Below are 20,739 nucleotides of genomic sequence, written 5' to 3' on the forward strand. Positions count from 1 at the left end.
ACTTTAATTAGTATAATCCTTCGGCAGCAAAAAGTCATTGTTAATAGGAAACCTGGTACAGTTCGTATTAGTAAAACCGCAGAATTAATAAAATTACTAAATATCGGGCCCCTCCGTTAACCCCCTTTCTTTTCTTTCATTACACAACGAGGGTCTGGAATAGTGCAACATTGATGCATTCAGGTAGCATGTGTGGATTTATTGGCCAGTTGCCTTCAGCCTAAAAGATCACGTACCCGAGATGCCTGCGGCAGAAAGAATGTTGTACATCTGCCGCCAAGGTTTGTGAAAGGTGGCGCTGGCTGACACACCCTAGTTGTAGGAGTAAAACATCAATACCTAAGAAAGTGGGTAGGAAAACGGTGCCGCAGTAGCTTAATTGGTTAGAGCATCGCACGCATAATGGGATGACGTGGGATAGTTTTCGACCTGCGGCAAGTCATTTTTTCATCCACTTTCATTGTCATTTATTTATAATTTCTTGAACTCAGTTAGTAAGTACAAGTAATCTTTCTTATGTTGTGCTTGGTGTGTTTGTTGGCTTCTTGTGATATAGAAAGTGCATCAGTTATTTTTATAATATAACACACTTAGACCGCCAGAGAATAGGCTATTAAAGTGAAGATGTACTGAAGTAGAGCAGTGGCGCTGCCGTCGTGAGAATAGTGAATTATGAGTCATATGTGGGAAGTCAGTTCTGCAGTATCTCGCAAGATGGAGAGAGGCTCATGAAAGGGATAAGTGCAATCGACCCTCGTGTAGCGTGGAGCTACGGAAGAAACCCCTACGAGTTTCTCGGACTTGTACTTGTTTCTCAGACAGATTTGTCCTGGTCTGGGATTCCGGACCAGGACAAATTTTTCCTGAACTTTTTCATGGTAAGAAACCTGACTGGGGGATCTCCTTTGTAGCTTCGTGCAATATTTATGGGAATGCCAATTTTTCCTTTCAAAAATAAGTCACGTAATCAATCGGGAGGAGGCCGTCATCTAAAGGCAGATACAGACCGGGTCATTCCTCGCCCCGGCAGTACTACACGTGCTTCACCCAGAACTCAATCCAAGTGGTGCGTGCGGTGCTTGTGCAGTGGTTCCGGCGGACCAATGGCACATCATGTGGGACTGTGCCTGGTTCCCGACCGAAGCTTCCTCCAGGACATACCCGCCCGAATTTCAAAGTGCAGTGCAGACAAGGATACTGAACTAAGGGCCGTCCAGCAGGCCCAAGGTGCGCTCGAAATGCACAACACTCACGACTCGCCACAAACGGGTCGAACTGGGGTAGAGCAGAGTAGGGCATAACCCCGGGTCGATGCTTGGCCAACGTAACGACGCGTTAAACCGTCGGTTGCCGCACTTAAAAAAGTTATTCCTATCCTATGCTATCCTAAGTCACGTAATAATTATGGATAGAATTGTGAATGACCTATTTGTCTAACTGATTGATTTTCAGGTATTTCATTGCACATATCAAATTTGCACAGTTTCAACGTATCAATGATCGAGCCATGTCCACTAAGTAGGAATTTTGAAGCTAGGTCTGCATTTTAGCTAACTTGTTCCGAAATACATTAGTGATCCACTCGCTATTTTTCCCAAACCACTTCCCTTGGCAATGTAGGACTAAGTTAATTGAACATTAATGGCTTTCCACCAGGATTCTGAGGATGGGTGTATTGAAACGGATGATACTGCGGTGTTCCACCTACGAGGACAACAAATTAAAAAAAATGTCAAAAAATGTCGTTGGAAAAATGCGCCCCTAAATCACCAATTAAAAAACCCGCCCCCATTCCATCCTTAAGAGTGGATGTACACCGAAGCCGTTGCCGATGTTCCACAAGTACCACCACAATCAACGTACGTCACGCACGCACGCACGTGTGCAGAAGTGCAACATGCATGCTCAGTCACCTAGGCAATCCGCCAACCGCAAGCGCCTTATTGAACTATTTCAAGATTTCAAAGTAAGTTACGTCAGAGAATTCGTAAAGTACGACTTACATACAAGCTGCAGACGGGACGACTTCGGATTGTAATTCGAATATGCGAGAATAACGGCATCGCCACGTGATAATGTCGCCTGATTACGTATTCTGATGACGTCATCGCTTCAGACATGACGTCACGCTATGAAGGCTTCGTCAAGTGAAGATGTCACCTGACGAAGTCATGTGATGCCTCTTGGAGAAGCAGCAAACTAGCTGCTTCCCGCTTTTTTTCGCCGTCTGCGGGTTCGGTTCACGTTTTTACGAGAGACGATGTTCACGTGTACACGAAAAATCCCCACCAACTGTAGGTTTACAGCTCCGCAGGAGAAATCATTTACTGGAGTTCTGTTCAATATCCTGCGTGTATGAGCGAATATTCTGTCACTTTTGTTGTACAAAACTCAATAAAGCCATTTCGTAAGCACCGTTTGTGTAAGGCTGGCTAATAGGGCAGTAATTTTGATAGGAGAGGCGTCTTTGTCATTTAAAGGAAGTGAAAGTATATAGAATGTACTTGTGCACATTTGTAAACAACCCCCGACTTTTATAGCGGTAACGAAGCACTAAACTACAAAACGCTGATATAACTTGTTTTATGAGATATTGACGTCCTCAAGGCTCATTTGCACGAGCAAATCCTGTGAAGGCATAATAACCTTGTTCGCATGACCTTGAACGCATCTGGTTGATTTATAAGTTTTACGGCATTGGGGTGCCCAATTTATCTAAGTTTTGAAACCAATCATAGACATTTTTGTTTTGAATCGAAGCGCTCATTATAAGACATCCAGTTATCCACTGATCGTGAAAGATTTTCACTTGAGAACTTAAAGAACCATGTCAACCTTCCTACTATCCTCATTTCTTGTTTTCATTAGAAAAATTTCTTTATGCAATATTGGAAGCCGGTATATGTACATTATGTACGCTGGAACCGGTCGAAAAATTGCTAAATTTGATTGCCTCGGCCACATAAGGTGTGAGCGTAAACCAAGGAGGCACGACAAATGGATGCACGCTAGCAGCTTACCTCAACCGTCCGGTTGGTGTGATTGTAAAGCAGCGCAGCCGTGTGTAGCGCCTCTCGGTCAGTGGCGTTCTTTTCGATGACCTCGAGCAGCACATGTTCAGCTTGGCGGAAACTCCTGAGACGGACGAGTAGCTGAGCCTGCAAGGAGAGGATGCGAAGGTTTGCATGAGACTAGCAGTGATGCATCTGCCGATGTTGTTTGCGATCTAAAAAGAAAACGATTCATGACAGTGGGGAGGGCAACGAACAGCGTTTGGACGGGACGAAGGGAGGACGACAGACAAGGCGCTGACCGCCAAAGCGCTGTTTGTTCCCGTCCCAATGTCGTACCAACCAGCCCAAACCAGCACACTCCTTCGATTCCTGCGAACACGTTAAACTCTGCTACACTGGCGGGAAACCTTCTGCGTCTATGCAGCCAAAGGCACAGAGCCCGAGCACACATGCTAAATTAATAATTTAAATTCTTGAACAGTCTCCAAACGTTTTGCACAGAAGGCCGCATCGGCGACCAGTGGTGGTGTTGAGGGCAGAATAACAAACAAACAAACAAACAAACAAACAAACAAACAAACAAACAAACAAACAAACAAACAAACAAACAAACAAACAAACAAACAAACAAACAAACAAACAAACTCACAAATTACTAAATAAACAAAAATCACAGAAAATAAATTAACAAAACGGTAATGCCACTGGGCGTAGACTAAAAGCTTCAGTCTAATTATTTGACGTGCTTTCTTGAGATTTCTTGACAGGATTAGAATCTCGCTTTTAGCGCTAAGGCTCCAGGTTACATCGAAATTAAATAATAATCATCATTCGTGGTGGCTAACAACCGAGTTGATACTTCCTGGTAGCACGCAATTCGTTTACGTGTTGACTTCCGCCTGGAAATTTCCTGAGTGCATTGCCCCACCTAATTTTCTGCCATCCTCGACTGCGCATCTCTTCGCTTGGCGCACATTCGGTAACTATAATGGTGCACCGGTTATCTGCCCTCCGTATTACATGGCCTGCCCAGCTCCACTTTCCCCTCTTAATGTCAACCAGAACATTGGCTATGCCCGTTTGTTCTGTGATTAACTACACCTTCTTCTTGTCTCTTAAATTTATGCCCAATGCTATTGGTTCCATCGCCCATTGCGTAGTACTTAATTTCTTCGTGAGCTTTTTTGTTAAGCTCCAAGTTTTTGCACCGTATTATTACCAGCCTCCTTGAACTAACGACAAAGACGGCGATGGCCGGGAAGTTGCACGCGTCAAGCCATCTTGGCCGTCCCTGTACATAGTGTCTGTTTATGAGCCGTGTTTCACGTTTCGTATATTTGACGCCCCGCCGCACAGTGCTGGAGGTGCGGGGTATACTCGCGATACGACGGTGCTCCGAAGCGGTCGGCGCTACGGTGCAACCACAATGGCAGACCAGCCGCAATCTGCTTCGGTGCCGGCGACCGCGATTGTGTTAGCCCACCCTCGAGGCCCTGGAAAGCTCAACGGGACCGGTGATGCCGATGTTGAGGAGTCGCTGATTCAATGCGAGTGGGTGAGCGATCGCAATCACTGGATCCTGACGGTCATGCTGGCCAATGTGGTCTTTTGTCTGAGTGGAACAGCGAAGTTGGGGTTTGACAATAATGAAGCAGATCTTGGAAGCTGGGGTACATTTGAGCAAAAGCTCCATGACCTGTTCAGTAAGGCCTCCAGTCGCAAAATCGCCGCGAAGAAAGCTGTCAACTCGAGCCGAAGCGTCCACGGAGTCATACCTGTCTTACATGCAGGATTTACTGGCCCTGTGTCACAAGTTTACAGCGGTATGCCAGTCTGAAAAGGTTGGCCACGTCCTGAAGGGGATAGCGGACGACGCATTCAGTCTGCTCTTGTGCAGAAATTGTGCTACCGTGGATGCCGTGATTGGGAACTGCCAACGCTTCGGGCAGGCCAAGAGCCACCGCATTGAACGACCATTCGCCCAGCTTCACTACACCGCCGCGACGTCTTCGTGTGAAGAGCGGCCGACATCTCACCTTTCACCGCCTTCGGCCGAATTGACGAGGATTGTCCGCCGCCAAATTGAAGAGATGGCTCCAGCCAGAGTCTTTGCCAACTTAAAAGCGGCACGTTTTGAATACACCAACGGATTCACTCGTCCAAGCCATTGCGCAAAACGAGCTCGAGAATCTTGGGGTTCAAGCTGCTTGCGCCGTGCTTAGTCCTACGCCCGCTTCTGGGGCCCTGACATCATTCCTTCGTTATCAACCATTCGCTGCACGATCTCCGATCCCGCTGATTGGAGAATGGAGGACAATCGGCCTATCTGCTTGAACTAACGCCTTGTCGGGCGCGTTGCTCGCTACTGTAACAACCGCTGGTCGTTCCCGCAACGTACTCTATCCTTTGCCCATGCTCGCCGCTTTGATCGCAGACCTTTTGAGCCACTGCCCGCGGCTGACCTATACAATCCTGACGCTGCCACAACATCGCCCAGCCACTCGCGATGACCTAGAGGTCACCACTTGCGTTTGAAACAATTCCGGCGTCCGTCCTCGCGCTCCACGCCACCATGCAACGTCGCCGAGCAACCGTGGCTCTTTCACTCCCGAAAGCTATATGATACAGGGTCCGGACGTAACGCTGCATCCGCGACTCCACTCCAAAACCCTCAAGTTACTCCGCCGACTCGACGACATATGCTGGGCGTTGACGTCGATGCCGAGAACATCTCTGCACTTGCCGACATCGGGGCTCATATTTCTGTCATGAGCTCTGGTCTTTGCCATCGCCTAAAGATGGTGGTCATGCCTGTTCTCTCGCGCTGTAAGACTGGCCGATGGAAGCCATTCTTACAGCCACCTCCTTGAACTACCGGCGAAGACGACGATCACTGGGACGTTGCGCATGTTCAGCCATCTCGCACCTCTTTGTAAATAGTATGTTTAGAAATCGTGCTGCTCTTCTCATCTATTCGATGCTGGACCACAATATGGTAGCACTAGTACAATGCAACAATTGTACACTTTTCAACGATAGTGGCAAGCTTCCCGACAGGATTTGATAATGCCTACCGTATGCACCTGAATCCGTTTTTGTCCTGTTGTAAATCTACTTCTGAAGGTCAGGGTTCCCTGTCAGTAATTGACCTAAATAAACGTACTGCTGCACATATTGTAGGAGCTGACTGATGATCATGAATACTTCTTGCTTTGCAAGGCTATTTAACATTACCTTAGCCTGCATATCAGTCTTCAAACATACTTTCACACTTTCTTGGATAATGTCCTGAATAACTTTTGCAATTCATCTCGAGTGTTGCTAAACAGGACGATGTCATCTGCAAACCCAAAGTTGTAGAGATATTCGTCGTTAATCCTCAGTCCTAAGCCTTTCCAGTCTATTAGCTTGAATACTTGTTCCAAGCATGCAGTGAATAGCATTGGAGAGATTGTGTCTCCTTGTCTGACCCCTTTCTTGATGCAATTTCCTACTGTCCTTGTGGAGAACCAAGGTAGCCGTGGAATCTTTGCAGATGTTGCCCAAGATATTAGCGTATGCCTCCTGTTCTCTTAGATTACACAGTGCCTCTATGATTGCTGGTATCTTTACTGAATAAAATGCCTCTTCATAATCTACGAAAACCATATACAGAAGTTGATTTTACTCTGTAGATTTCTCAACTACCTGATTGATGACGTGCACGTGATCCATTGTAGAATATATCTTCCTGAAGCTAGCCTGGTCTCTTGGTTGATTGAAATAAGAGGTTGCTCTAATTTTGTTGGACATGGGTGAATATTTTATCAATACTGAAAGGAAGTTAATGGGCCTATATTTCTTCCATTCTTTAGCGTCTCCCTTCCTATGTATTAGTATAATGTTGGCATTCTTCCAACTCCCTGGTACACTTGAAGTTGTTAGGCATGGCGTATAAAAGCCTCAAGGGCTTAAACCTATATCAACTGCATCTTTAATTAAATCGGCTGCTATGCCATGTTCTCCAGCCGCTTTCCGCCGGGACATTTCTTGCAAGGCACGTCTAATTTCATCGCTAATTGTGTAAGCATCCTCTGTATCCAAGTCTTCACTACTTCCAATGAAGGTTGCGCTATATATATATATATATATATATATATATATATATATATATATATATATATATATATTGTTACGTGTAGAAGCCGAATGCTATATATAATTTATTTACAGGGAAGCTAACGGAGGCCAAAATGGCGACGCTATATCAAGCCGGCACACACGTCGTCTTCTTCCTCCTCAGTACAGCCACACTGTGGCGGCTGTTCCGTAGCATCACCCCCGGCTGTAGAAGCACTGTCCCGGTGCTTAATCTACACATCCGCGGTGAAGGGTGTGTGGTATGGTTTTAGTCTCGCCACGTGAACGATGTCAACTGCAGCTGATGATGACGCTGAGAGGTCGGCGGGGATGATTTCATACGTGACATCGGTCACTTGTCGCACCACACGGTAAGGGCCAGTGTAGCGCGACAGCAGCTTTTCGGAAAGGCCCACACGTCGTCTGGCTGGGTGACCAGAGAAGCACCAGAGAACCCGGAGAAAAGTGCACGTCGCGATGGTGGCAATAATAGAGGCGTCTCTGATGCTCCTGTGGGGCCTCGAGACGGGTGCGGGCAAGCTGGCGCGCGTGGTCGGCGTGTGCGATCGCGTCGCGGGCGTATTCAGTGGCTCAACGTGTGGCCGAGGGCGGCAAAGTGTCCAAGGGCAACGCGGGTTCTCGGCCGTATAGGAGATCGAATGGTGAATAGCCGGCGGTGTGATGACGCGATGAATTACACGCGAACGTCACATACGGTAAGTGAAGTTCCGAGTCGTGGTGGTCGGTCGCAACGTACTTCGAAAGCATGTCGGTGATGGTCCGGTTGAGGCGCTCCATGAGGCCGTTGGTCTGTGGGTGGTAGGACGTGCTGGACTTGTGCTTTGTCGAACAGGAGCAGAGGATGTCCTCGATGACTGCCGAGAGTAAGCTGCGGCCACGGTCAGTGAGTAATTGGCGAGGAGCACCGTGCACTAAAATGATGTCATACAGAAGAAAGTCAGCAACGTCAGTAGCACAACTTGTCGGGAGGGCTCTGGTGATTGCGTACCGCATAGCATAATCAGTAGCGACGGCGACCCTCTTATTTCCGGAGCCCGAGAGAGGAAATGGTTCAAAAAGGTCTATACCAACACGGAAAAAGGGTTCGGGTGGGATATCGATCGGCTGGAGACATCCCGCTGAAGGTGTGGAGGGCTTCTTCCGGCGCTGACAAGGCTCACAAGAGGCAACGTAGCGCCGCAAGAAGCGGGCGAGACCCGGCTAAAAGAATCCAGGGCGTACACGGTCATATGTGCGCGAGACGCTCAAGTGTCCAGCCAAGGGAGCGTCGTGAAGTTGTTGGAGGACAGCCGAACGCAGGTGCGATGGAATGACGAGCAGAAGGTCAAGGCCGTGCGGATCAAAATTGCGGCGATATAATGCCCCCTCCTAAAGGAGAAACATGCGGAGATAGGCGTCGCCGGGAGTTGACTCCAGACGGTCGATGAGCGCTCGTAATGAAGGATCGCGGCGTTGCTCGTTGCCGATTTAAAGCAACTGGGACACAGAGAAAACGCAAGCGATGGCGTCCGCATCAGCCGGTTCGTCGACGGGGTAGCGGGACAAACAATCGGCATCCTGGTGCAAGCGTCCCGTCTTATATACTACGGAGAGGGTATATTCTCGCAGGCGTAACGCCCAGCGAGCGAGTCGTCCCGCGGGGTCCTTGAGCGAGAATAGCCAGCAGAGAGAGTGGTGATCAGTGATGACACACAAGGGGCGTCCGCACAAGTATGGACGGAACTTCGCAACAGCCCACACAAGAGCGAGGCACTCGCGCTTTGTGATTGAATAATTGCGCTCGGCGGGTGATAGAAGTCGGCTGGCATAGGCTATAACGAGATCATGTCCACGCTGGCATTGTGCTAACACGGCTCCTAAGCCGTGACAACTGGCATCAGTTCGAACTGCCGTTGAGGCAGACGGGTCAAAGTGAGCCAAAATTGGAGGCGTGGTAAGGAGAGTAGTCAGCTGCGAAAAAGATGCGGCATGGTCAGGACCCCAAGAAAGAAGGGCATCTTTCTTCAAGAGGTCGGTAAGGGTTCGTGCGATGGTCGCGAAATCCTTCACAAAGCGTCGGAAATAAGAGCACAGCCCTACGAAACTACGAACGTCCTTGGTAGACTTCGGAACAGGAAAATTTGTAATGGCGCGAATTTTGTCCGGATCGGGCCGCACGCCTCTGGCGTCCACGAGGTGTCCCAGGACGGTGATTTGGCGGCAAACAAAGTGACATTTTGACGAGCTCAACTGGAGACCGGCGCGGTCCAACACGTCAAGAATCGCTGAAAGATGGTCTAGATGCTTGTCGAATGTGGGAGAATAAACGATGACGTCGTCCAGATAGCACAAACAGGTGGACCACTTGAACCTTTGAAGCAAAGAGTCCATCATTCGTTCAAAGGTGGCGGGCGCGTTACAGAGACCGAAAGGCATCACCTTGAACTGATAAAGGCCGTCAGGGGTAACAAAGGCAGTCTTCTCTCGGTCCATGTCGTTGACGAATATCTGCCAGTAGCCGGACCGTAAGTCGATAGAAGAAAAATACGTGGCACCGTACAGGCAGTCTAGAGCGTCATCAATACGTGGCAGGGTACACGTCCTTTTTTGTGATTTTGTTCAGGTGGCGACAGTCTACGCAAAAGCCCCACGTACGTTCCATCCTTCTTTTTGACAAGTACGACGGGAGAAGCCCAGGGACTAGAGGAAGGCTCGATAATGTCCTTTGCAAGCATCTTTCTGACTTCCTGTTGGATAAAAGCTCGTTCCGACGCAGAAACACGATATGGACGTCGGTGAATAGGGCTCGCATCGCCAGTATTTATGCGATGGGTCACAACGGACGTTTGACCTAAGGGTCGATTGTCAAAGTAAAAAATGTCGCGATAGTCTTCAAGAACGCGGCAAAGAGCTTCAGCTTGAGCAGTTGTAAGGTCAGAGGAAATCATCTTCTCAATGTCGACGTCAGTACCGTGCGATGACGTCACGGTATGGGCTGAGATGTAATGATCTTCCACTGTCAATGGCTCGACCTCATCATTCTGCAATGCGCTAATTATGGCCAAGGAGATACCCTGAGGCAGAACTTGCTCAGTTAGCGCGAAATTGGCAAGGGGAAGGCAGGTGTGGTTGCCAGTAATTTTCAGCACAGTGTGCGGCACGGTAACACCATGTGTAAGCATAACGGACAGAATTGTTGCGGCCACGTAATTGCCGTCAGGTACAGCGGGTGAGGACAACAAGTCGACGTGTGTCACAGAGTGAGGTGGTAGGCGAATAAAATCTATGCAGCTCAGATGGCTTGGAGGCGGGTTCACAGGGTCGGCAAGAAGAGGCAAGTCAAGGCGAAGTGAGCCGGCCGAACAGTCAATGAGGGCAGAATGATGGGCAAGGATATCCAGACCGAGAATGATTTCGTGAGGGCAATGCTCGATGACGGTGAAGAGAACGACAGTGTGTCTCTCAGCAATGGTGAGTCGGGCAGAACACACGCCAACAATAGCGACAGTCCCTCCGTCGGCGACTTGTACAACTCGGTACGGTGCAGGCGTCAGAACTTTCTTGAGCCGACGGCGAAGAGCAGCACTCATAATTGACACATGCGCCCCGGTGTCAATCAACGCGCACACAGGAACATTGTCTACGAGAACGTCCAAAAGATTCTTGTTCGTGGGTAAGTGAAGCGAGCATTTCGTGCCAATGTCGTCATTGCAGCTTCACCTCCAGAAGCTGCACTGTCTAGTTTTCCGGTCGGGGGTGCGGCGAGTAGGTCGGAGAAGGAGCACGGCGTAACGGGGGCGTGCGAGATTGGCGGCGGGAGGGAGAAGGCGAGCGGGAGTAGCGGGGTCGTGTCAAAGGTGTCGCAGGGTCAGATGATGGAGCGGGCATAGAAGGGGCGAAGGAAGAGAACGTGCTAGAGGGGCGAGGGTGGTAATCAGGAGAATAGAGCATCGCAGGAGTCCAGCGGCTGCGGCAGTGGCGAGCGACATGTCCAATGCGTCGGCAATTAAAACAGATCGGCTTGTCGTCCACGGTTCGCCATTAGGAAGGGTTGCGCTGTCCATAAAAGGAGTAAGAAGAGAGGGGTGGGGACGGGCGTGGAGAAAGAGGTTCCGAGCGTACGGAACGAATGGATTGCAGACCGACGTTGGACAACTCTTGACGGACGACGGCGTGGATCAAGGAGATTGTCGCCGGAGAATGATTAGGTAACGGGAATGAAGGGGCTGCCGGTTGTGCCGCTTCCACCTCACGACGAATGATGCAGGTCAAGTTGTCACAAGCTGGTGGAAGAGGTTGTCACAGGATGACGTAGCAGCTGTGTTGGGATGTCGCGTGATGTGCTCGGATACCCGGCGGCTTTTAGCATGCTCGAGACGGCGGCACTCTTTGAGGATGGTATCGATGCTGGTGACGTTCGTAAACACCAGTAAATTGAAGGCGTCGTCAGCAATGCCTTTGAGGACGTGATTAACCTTATCGTCCTCAGACATGTTCGGGTCAGCCTTAGCACAATGGGCCAAGACGTCGAGAATGTAGGACACGTAAGACTCGGTCGACGTCTGTACACGTATGGCAAGGGCTTTCTTGGCATTGACTTGTCGACCAAACGGATTGCCAAAAAGGTCGCGTAGCTTGTCTTTGAAGGGATCCCAGCTCGAGATCTCCTCTTCGTGAGTCTGGAACCACGCCAGTGGAGCTCCGTCGAGGTAGAAAAGAACGTTGGCAAGCATAATAGTCGGATCCCACCTGTGACTGGTACTGACACGTTCGTATAAGCGGAGCCAGTCGTCAGCATCAGGACTGCCCACTGCGTTGAAAATACCAGGATGCCTAGGTGGCGAAACGGCAACGTAGGTCAGGGCTGCAGGCGGAGAGGCTTGCGTAGATGAAGTGCCACCAGCAGGAACCGACGTTGCATTGTCGCCATTGCGACCGCTGCGAGGCTCCATGACGGGTACGGGGAACGTCCACCTCCACCAACTTAATGTTACGTGAAGCTGAAGCCGAATGCTATTTACAATTTATTTACAGGGAAGCTAACGGAGGCCAAAATGGCGACGCTATATCAAGCCGGCACACACGTCTTCTTTCTCCTCAGTGCAGCCACACTGTGGCGGCTGTTCAGTAGCAATATATATATATACATACATATATATATATATATATATATATATATATATATATATATATAAGTGATTAGAAAGGCAATGAAGTTATGCCGAAGATAGATATGCAGTTAGCTACCCTGAAGGTTTCGTGGCTGCTCTGGGTAATAATCAGGTCAGTATAGATTTATTGTGCTGCTTCGGCTATATCATCGAAATCACTGATGACATTACGCTGCTTGTATTTCACTAGGTACGTCTCGCCCTCTCCTTTGTCATGTTTTCGTCTTACTGATTTCATGCTGCGGCCATTTCTTACTGTTTCCTGAATGTTTCCGATGCTATAATTTCGAATATACCTCGCGTCCTTCTTGTTTATCAGCTTTGAAAATTCAGCGAATTCTAGCTAATCTCTTGAGTTACTGTTTCATATTTTGTCGCTTCTTTATTGCGTACTTTTTTATTTAGAAGAGTTTACCAATTGGTTGTCTTGGTGCCTTACTTCGCATTTCAACTGCTGCTTCTGAAACCAATGTAGTTGCGGTTTCATTCTTTGCCTCCATGTTATCTTCACCTTCCTGTTCTTGAGCTGCATATTTGTTTGTGAGCACCAGTCTGTATTCGTGAACTTTTAGCCTTATTGCGTGTAGATTGGCCTATTCCTTCTTGGCAAATTTTACTCTGTCTCTGTCTTCAACTTGATAGAACTCCTAGACCTCTCTAACCTAGAATCCCTACAGTTTACAATACCTAACACTTCTAAATCCTGTGCTATGCTGGTATTGGCAAAGAGTATGGAATCTATTTCATTTCTTTTTTCTACATGACGCCTCTTCCAGGTCCAGTTCCTTTTACTGCGCTTCCTGAAGAAGGTATTTTTTATCCGGAGTTTAATCCTTTCCGGGAACTATACCAACATGTCTCCTTTGGTGTTCTAAAATCGATTCCATGACTGCCAACCGCTTACTCTCCAGTCTGCTTTTTCTTACCTTTCCATTGAAGTCGCTCATGACTATGGTATACTAGGTTTGCAACTTTCTGATTGCTAATTTAACAACTTCATAAAGATGTTCTACTTCATCATCATGACTGAAGACGTGTGCTACCTTTAATCTATGTCTCCAAATAACTTTATTACGGCGGCTAAAAGCTGCTATCATGATTGATGTAGAATTGATTAATTTCCCGCTATGTTATTATGAATTAGAAATCCTACCCTATATTTTATCTTATCTGTAAGACCTCTGTAGCAGAGGGCGTAGCCGTTAGTCAGCACTGTATAAGCCTCACTAGTTCTGCTAACCTCACTAAGGCCAATATTATCTCACAGAATGCCTGATAGTTCCTGAAAGAGTCCTGCTAAGCTATCTTCAATAAAGAAAGTGGTTGTGTTGAAATTTACCAGGTTTAGTTTCCATTGGCGGCATGTCCGCGTCTAGAGATTCTTAGCACCCTCTGCGGCATTGCATGTCTGACCGCCACCTTGGTCAGGTGCTCTGCCGCTGCTTAGGACTGAGGGCCGTGGATTAATTGTAGGAGTCATGAGGGATGTAGTGGCCGAATACTGCACCAAGGAGGGCAATGCCTGTTCAAGTGAGGCAGTGCCTTTGTTGAAGCTTAGTGGGCCTTCCTAATTTGGCTGCACCTGGACTAGTATAGCGCCACTAGCTGTCGGCATTTTTTTTTGCCCATGTCAGGCGCCATTCAAAGCCTGCAAAGTGATCTGGACTGGACGAGGACTCGAAGCACAGGGTTCTTCTGCTCCACGCTCTCATCTGTATCAGGCTATTATCTAAACTACGTACGTTTATATTTCCACTGAGCAATAAAAAAAGGTCCCTATTTCAGCGCGGTATGAAACTTAACTACATTTTTGCACGCGCATCAAAGGATTGACGACTCTCGAGTGGACCAAGTCGGGACGGGAGGTAGTGCGTAAGGCCGGGTGGGGCGACGACTGTTCGTGTCGGTGCTAGGAGCAGTGAGACTGCGCCACAATACTGGACAGTGTTGTAGTACCATGTTTAGTACTACCATGTCGAGATTAACATGAAGAAAAGTGCCGTAGTAACCTCGCTCGAGAGGTCATGAGTACAGGTAGAAATACTGGAAACGCAACACAACAGAAGACAACAAACGGCACACAACAGTACTAAAGACACCAGGAAAACGATACCACCTGTATGTTTCTGACAAATGAACAGAACGAAAAAGAGAAGTCTGATTTCATCGCGCTTCGCGAATGGTGTAGAACTTTGTGGAAGACACGCGGGTCCCAGCGATTACTCTGCAACATTCGGCGACTGATGTATAAAAGCCGACGCGCTTGACCCGCTCATCAGATTTTCGACGATCGCCGAGTGTGTTGGCCTCTATCGTTGTTATTGGAGTGTAGTGTGCTTTTGACGGCACAAGTTCGCGCAATAAAATGCTAGTTTAGTTAACTACAGTTTTGCTGCCTTCTTCACCGTCACTACCACGAGACAATATTTAGGCGCTTACATAATAACTTCTCAACAACTTTACCGATCGACGATAGAACAGAAATAGGATGAAAGTTAAACACCTCCATTTTACCACCTTTCTTATGTGCAGGAATAATCTTAGCCCTTTTGAAGGAAATGGGAAAACATCACGTTTAAGAATATTATTAATTATAATACAAAGTGTATCAGAAATAACTGGTGCAACAAGTTTTAGATGAAATACCGACATATTGTCTAAGCCAGGGCTGGTGTTCTTTAGAGCTAATACCATGGAACATACCTCATCTGCAGTTACGGGAAAGATAAAAAAGAATTATTGCAGCGATAAATGAGATAAGTAGTAGTCATATGACGAATGCTGTATATGTTATAGAAGTAGTCCTTGAAACTATCTGCTATGCCGGAAGAATCAGTATGAGTTTTATTGTTTAGTTTATTTCATCAGCAGCATTACCGGACTTCATGAACGTATTAACAAATTCATGACCCAACTAGCTGTATTTCTTCGTGATCTAAGTTCTAACCTCGACTTGAACGTACCTGTAGATGCAATTTTTTTAGATTTTGAAAAGGCATATGACAATGTTCCACTCTAACGACTACTCCTAAACCTTTCCCGTCTCAGGATAAAGACATTTGTACTAGACTGGATGCGTAGCTTTCTCACTAACCGGCAGCAGTTTGTATTTACTAACACGCAGTCATCTAACCGATCTTCTGTACTTTCGGGCGTACCACAAGGAACCGTTCTCGGACCACTACTCTTTCTAATTTACATTAATTACATTCCTACTGAGATCTCTTCTAATATTCGATTGTTCGCAGACGATTGTGTAGTTTATCGACGCTTAACTAACACTTCAGACATGTATTCGCTTCAAAATGACCTAAAACGCATTGAATTGTGGTGTTACGAATGGTTGATGTCCTTAAATACTAAAAAAACCTCACTAGTTTCTTTCTATCGCAGACAGCATCACCATTCAGGGAATTACACCATATACGGCTCCGAAATATCATCCGTTGAGTCATATAAATACCTCGGCGTAACCTTTTCAACTACCCTAACTTGGTCACATCATGTCATTAACTTAGCCAATCCCGCGAATCGAACCCTCGGTTTTCTTCACCGGAGCCTAAGACTTGCTCCCCCATCAGTAAAATTATTAGCTTATGTTATATATGTCCGCGCTAAGTTAGAATATGCATGCTCTGTCTGGGATCTTCATCAACATAACCTATCTAATACACTGAAATCAGTTCAAAACCGCGCAGCCCGGTTTATCTACTCTGAATATTCTTATCATACAAGCGTGTCTGAACTAAAAACCCGTGCCGGTCTTACTAACCTAGAATCCCGACGTCTTATTTCTAGACTGTCTTCTCCCCAAATTCTATCATTCACCACTCCAAATTTCAGCTATATTACCAGCTCATCGTCAGTCCAGCCGCATTAACCACAGAAAAGCCGTGTATCCTCCCCCGGTGCAGACTACCTGCCATCTACGATCATTTTTTGTGAAAACCGCAAGGGACTGGAATGGTCTGTCTGCCGACGTCACGCACCACTCCGGCGCACATCACTTCAAGGCTGCTCTCGAATCACTGTTTTGTGAAACTAAGCCCATCCTTCTTGTAATACCCCATCTCTGGGGCCTTTGAGGTATAACAAATAAATAAATAAATAAATAAATAAATAAATAAATAAAGGTACTTATTGTTTTTTGGTATTGTTCTTGTGTTTGGCAAATTCATTTTCGTAATACTGTCGTTGAGACTTCTTTAGCAAGGTTTTTAGAATGTTAAAATAATTTTTATAGCGTGCAGCTACGCGTACACTAAAAGCTTTCTTTTAAGTCTTATTGTATAAGTTTTCTTGTTTTTTCATACTAGTCGGTAAACCTTTCGTTGCCCGAGGGTTACCGGGAAACTTAAAAGGTTTCCTGCATCTGACTGTAGTTGTATTAGCGAGAACGGCTTCTAGAAAAATGGAACAAAAAATTTTCAAGAGCTTGATCAGGATAATGCAGGGAGTTGATTACAGACCAAGCAGTATTTGTTATACTGTTAACAAAACTATCTCGGTCAAAACTGGAAGAAAAGTAGCAAGGCTTGGACTGAGGTATTTCGACCTGAAAGGAGGTCGAAATACCTCAGTCAAGCATGGTCAAGAAGCGTGTTGGTACGAATAGCAGAACACCTATTAGGAGAGATAATTAATTATTCCAGTCGGAAACCCGGAAAACACTCTGTATAAGCTGTTATACTTCCGTTGTCAAGTAAGTTGATGCTAATATCACCGACAATTAGGATTTGCTTATTTTCAAGCAGTATCTTTTTTAATATCATGGAGAGTTCCCCCAGAAAATCAGGGATAGATGAAGAAGGGGAGCGGTATAGACAAAGAACAATAAAACTGTTACCATTATGAGAATTCAGCTGTAAGTCAGTTTCAATTCATACCGAATTCCAATTCATCATACGATACCCAATTCACAGTGATTTACATTAGGAAAAAGATAAAGTCTACGCTTATATATAGTATGACGTGAAACAAGTATAGCAGAACCATCGTATTGATCCGAAATACGATGGCAGTATTCTTCTCGGTATGGACAAAAACCTATGAATTACTATCCGCATTATGAAGCCATGTTTGAGAAACCCAAATAAATGAAAACTAATGATTAAGTGAGTCTGTAAATGCAGAAATGGTATCATGGTTCTTGCGCAAACTTCGCGCATTGATGTGAAGAATAGAGATATTAGAAGATGTAAGCAATGGTATGACTTCGACAAGATGAAAAGTATTCGGGGACGAGTGTTCAATCAGTCCACACGACAGGAAATGTAGCAATAAGTTACGTCTTTTGTACTAAACGTTTTTTGTCGACTGTGAGGTGTTCGTTAATGTAAATCGGATTGAATGTAATGTAAAGGTCGGATTGAACAACCACATGCTCAGTTTTGAGACTACTAACCAATGGTGTTTTCACTGGTAATTTATTCCACGTAACAACGCAACAACAATGTGAGGGCAGCGAAATGAATGAAATTTTCTTTTGTGGAAGCGTGGCAACGAGTCGACGCCGAAACCCGACCCCGTGACGCTTTGTGACTTGATGTGTGGTTTACAATGAGCCGCTCCATTGCTATCATATTGACACGTGTACTTATCTTTATCGGGCAACCACGTTTCGCCGCCTAACAAATGTAATCGCACAGCGTGGGACGCGCCTGCATGTATCCGAAGTTTCTGGAAAGTTATCGATGCTTCTATCCGCTGTCTGTTGTCGCCGAACCTTATGTTATCTGATTTCATCACCGGACGCGAATGGTGTAGAACTTTGTGGAAGGCACGCGGGTCCGAACGATTAGTCTGGAACATTCGACGACTGCTGTATACAAGCAGACGCGCTTGACCCGCTGATCAGATTTTCGACGATCGCTGACCGTGTTCGCTGCTATCGTTGTGCTATAAGTGTAGCCTGTTTTTGTGGGCACAGGTTCGCCCAATAAAAGTTAGTTTTGTCTTTCACAGTATTACTACTGTGTTCTTCAACGTCACCACTACGTGACAATATGCATTCGTTCCTTGATTTGCAGTAGCCAGAGCCCATATCCGAAAAGGGCGTAATGAAAAACATTATTCAGATATATCAGTCTTGCATTAAACAAATGCTTTACGTGCGCGAAAAAGCACAATAACAAAAGACATGTCACTTAACTAGAGCACAATTTTCGCTCCGGTTTGGGCATATGTGGCCAAAGGTAGCCTGCTGACGATTAGCAGAAAGTAATTACACAATTTTTATTAAAGAGTGAAAATGCAACATTAGAACTTTTGTGGCATTTTGTGCGCGAAACCAGCCCGCACACGTAAAGATCCGATGAAATTTGTGATATCGGCACGATGTATACGTGGTTCTGCGCTAAGTGTAACGAGGATACCTTGGGTCTGTTTATTTCGTGATTGATTTGCATTTAAATAAAAATCAATTTGTGGAGGAGGAAAAGCCGCATTGAGGCGGCTTGACTCTTTTTAATTTCTTGCGCGAATAAGTAATCACTTGTAGACAAAAAAAAAAAAACGCATGTCCTCGAGTCGGCAAGAATAATTTTAGTATTTCTGTACAAGGTTAGCCTAATGTGCTCGTTCGCGCAGAATTTCATGAACTCTGTTGATATAAAAAAGAACAAGAAACGCACATACATGAAAATGAACAGTTGTTCACTGTATATGGTTAGAAGGCCGAGAGTAACCGAACTATGCAAAGCTAACTTCTGTAGAAGGAATTGACCCGCAGCATTGCAAGTTTAACAAGCACACAACCTAACACGGGACACGGGAATGCGAACATAGCCCAAACGTGATATTGACTTCATCAAGAATGAAGCCGCTGGACAGTTACCGGAACATAGAGCCGATTCTGCCCTTTTGGTTCTTTGAGTCCTAGTACCGAAATTGTGGGCAACGGCGGAGATACCCTTTCGTTCGAGGAATGGAAGCATTTTATATGAAAAAGAATTAAGAGACTTGCACCAGTGGCACATTTGCGATGTTCTGCAGCAGATAATGACAGTTTTAAGAAAAAGGGAGAATAAACAGTGGTAGACATCGGGGAAAGACAAGGTCTTTCGGGAGGCGTTAGTGTAACATGTGGCTTATTGCCATGTTTTCCTGTCTGAAATTTGGGAGGGAAAAGAGGCTCCCCCGGAAGACCTTGTCTGTCTTTCTTCGATGCACCCCACTGTTGAGTCACCTTAGCTTCGCCTATCTTTTTTTAGCCTAGCATTGTTTTCTATAGTACAGATTCTTCCTGTTTAGACTGCATTATGTTTGGGATGAACCGACGTTTTTCTTTAAGAAAAAACACATTTTCGGTTCAGGTCCTATGAGCACAGTTCGAACTTCGGGAATATCGGTTCCAGTACTGCCTCCCTGCTGAACATTAGGTTTGTAGCTGCCCTGCAAGGTGTAGCTTTTTTCTGCAACCCCTCCATCTGTATTGTAAGATGAGAAAATAAAATTGAAATTGAAAACTGAATTGAATTTCAGCCTTGTTTAGACAACTGCGCATTATAACTTCTCCGGAGCTAGGTATACGCTAGCTTGGTTAAGCTAACCAAGTTATACGCTAACATGCTCTATATGACGTCATTTTTTTGTGCTCCTACGTGCAATAGAATGCCTCAAATAATTTAACATATGATACCCAGACACCGCAAACTCGAAATCGAACGGAAATCGCGAAAAGAGAACTTGTCTTAATAAGTGCTACGATTTGGTGGTTTCGTTAAATTGAATAATGACTGCGATAGTCCTTTGGGCCACTACGCACTGTGCAGTCTAACCAATCAGCGCTTGTTCTGTGTCTGCCTCATTTGGTTCCGGGTGAAAATGTGCGCTCGGTAAACGCGCAAGTTACGAGCGAAAAAGCCCACCACCACGTTCAATTTAGTTACAGCCATATGAAAGGCTTACATGGTGAACTTTGCTATCCAGGTGTTCTGGAAAGAGCCGCTGCACATCTTCAAAGAGCTGATGTGCCTCGTCCAGGCGACCAACATTCACGTAGAACACGGCGAGGTTGTCCATCACTTGGGGATCCGGCTCGACGGCTAGTGCTCTGAGAGAAGAACGAGAGAATGGCATGTGTACTACAACGGTGCCACTAGTGTTTTCTCCTCAAGCACCTCCGAATGTTGACGTGCTAAAGAAATAAATGAACCAAAGGAATTTGTGAGTAAAGGCTAAATATGGGCAACGAGATATCCTCCACCTTAACGACTGGTTGGATATAGGGTACAGTTAGATAAAAAACGGCAAACGTATACGTCTGCAGAGCCAATGTGCGTTTGGTTACTGCTGTAGAAATTCTGCAATGCACTCTGTTTAAAGGACCCCTCGCAAAGCCTTATCAAATTTTCGGTTATGACGTTGAATTTGTTTGGCGACTACTGGAAAGCGTGGCACAGCGAGCTTTTTATTAATAGCTCTAAATAATTCAA

At 46.1% G+C, this 20,739-nt stretch overlaps 1 protein-coding gene across 1 annotated transcript in view; it reads right to left on the bottom strand.

Annotated features, from left to right (window-relative positions):
* The window catches only part of LOC126517684 (protein O-mannosyl-transferase TMTC1-like), a 279,424-nt gene that overhangs the window by 12,043 nt on the left and 246,642 nt on the right, over positions 1–20,739 (bottom strand). The window contains exons 14-15 of the mRNA XM_055064442.1: positions 20,213–20,357; positions 3,021–3,158 (exon numbers count right to left, since the gene is read on the bottom strand). Of these exons, the coding sequence (XP_054920417.1) occupies positions 3,021–3,158; positions 20,213–20,357 (283 nt within the window). The remainder of the gene's footprint in view (positions 1–3,020; positions 3,159–20,212; positions 20,358–20,739) is intronic.

This window comes from Dermacentor andersoni, chromosome 11 (assembly GCF_023375885.2).
Source record: "Dermacentor andersoni chromosome 11, qqDerAnde1_hic_scaffold, whole genome shotgun sequence".
Taxonomy (NCBI): domain Eukaryota; kingdom Metazoa; phylum Arthropoda; class Arachnida; order Ixodida; family Ixodidae; genus Dermacentor; species Dermacentor andersoni.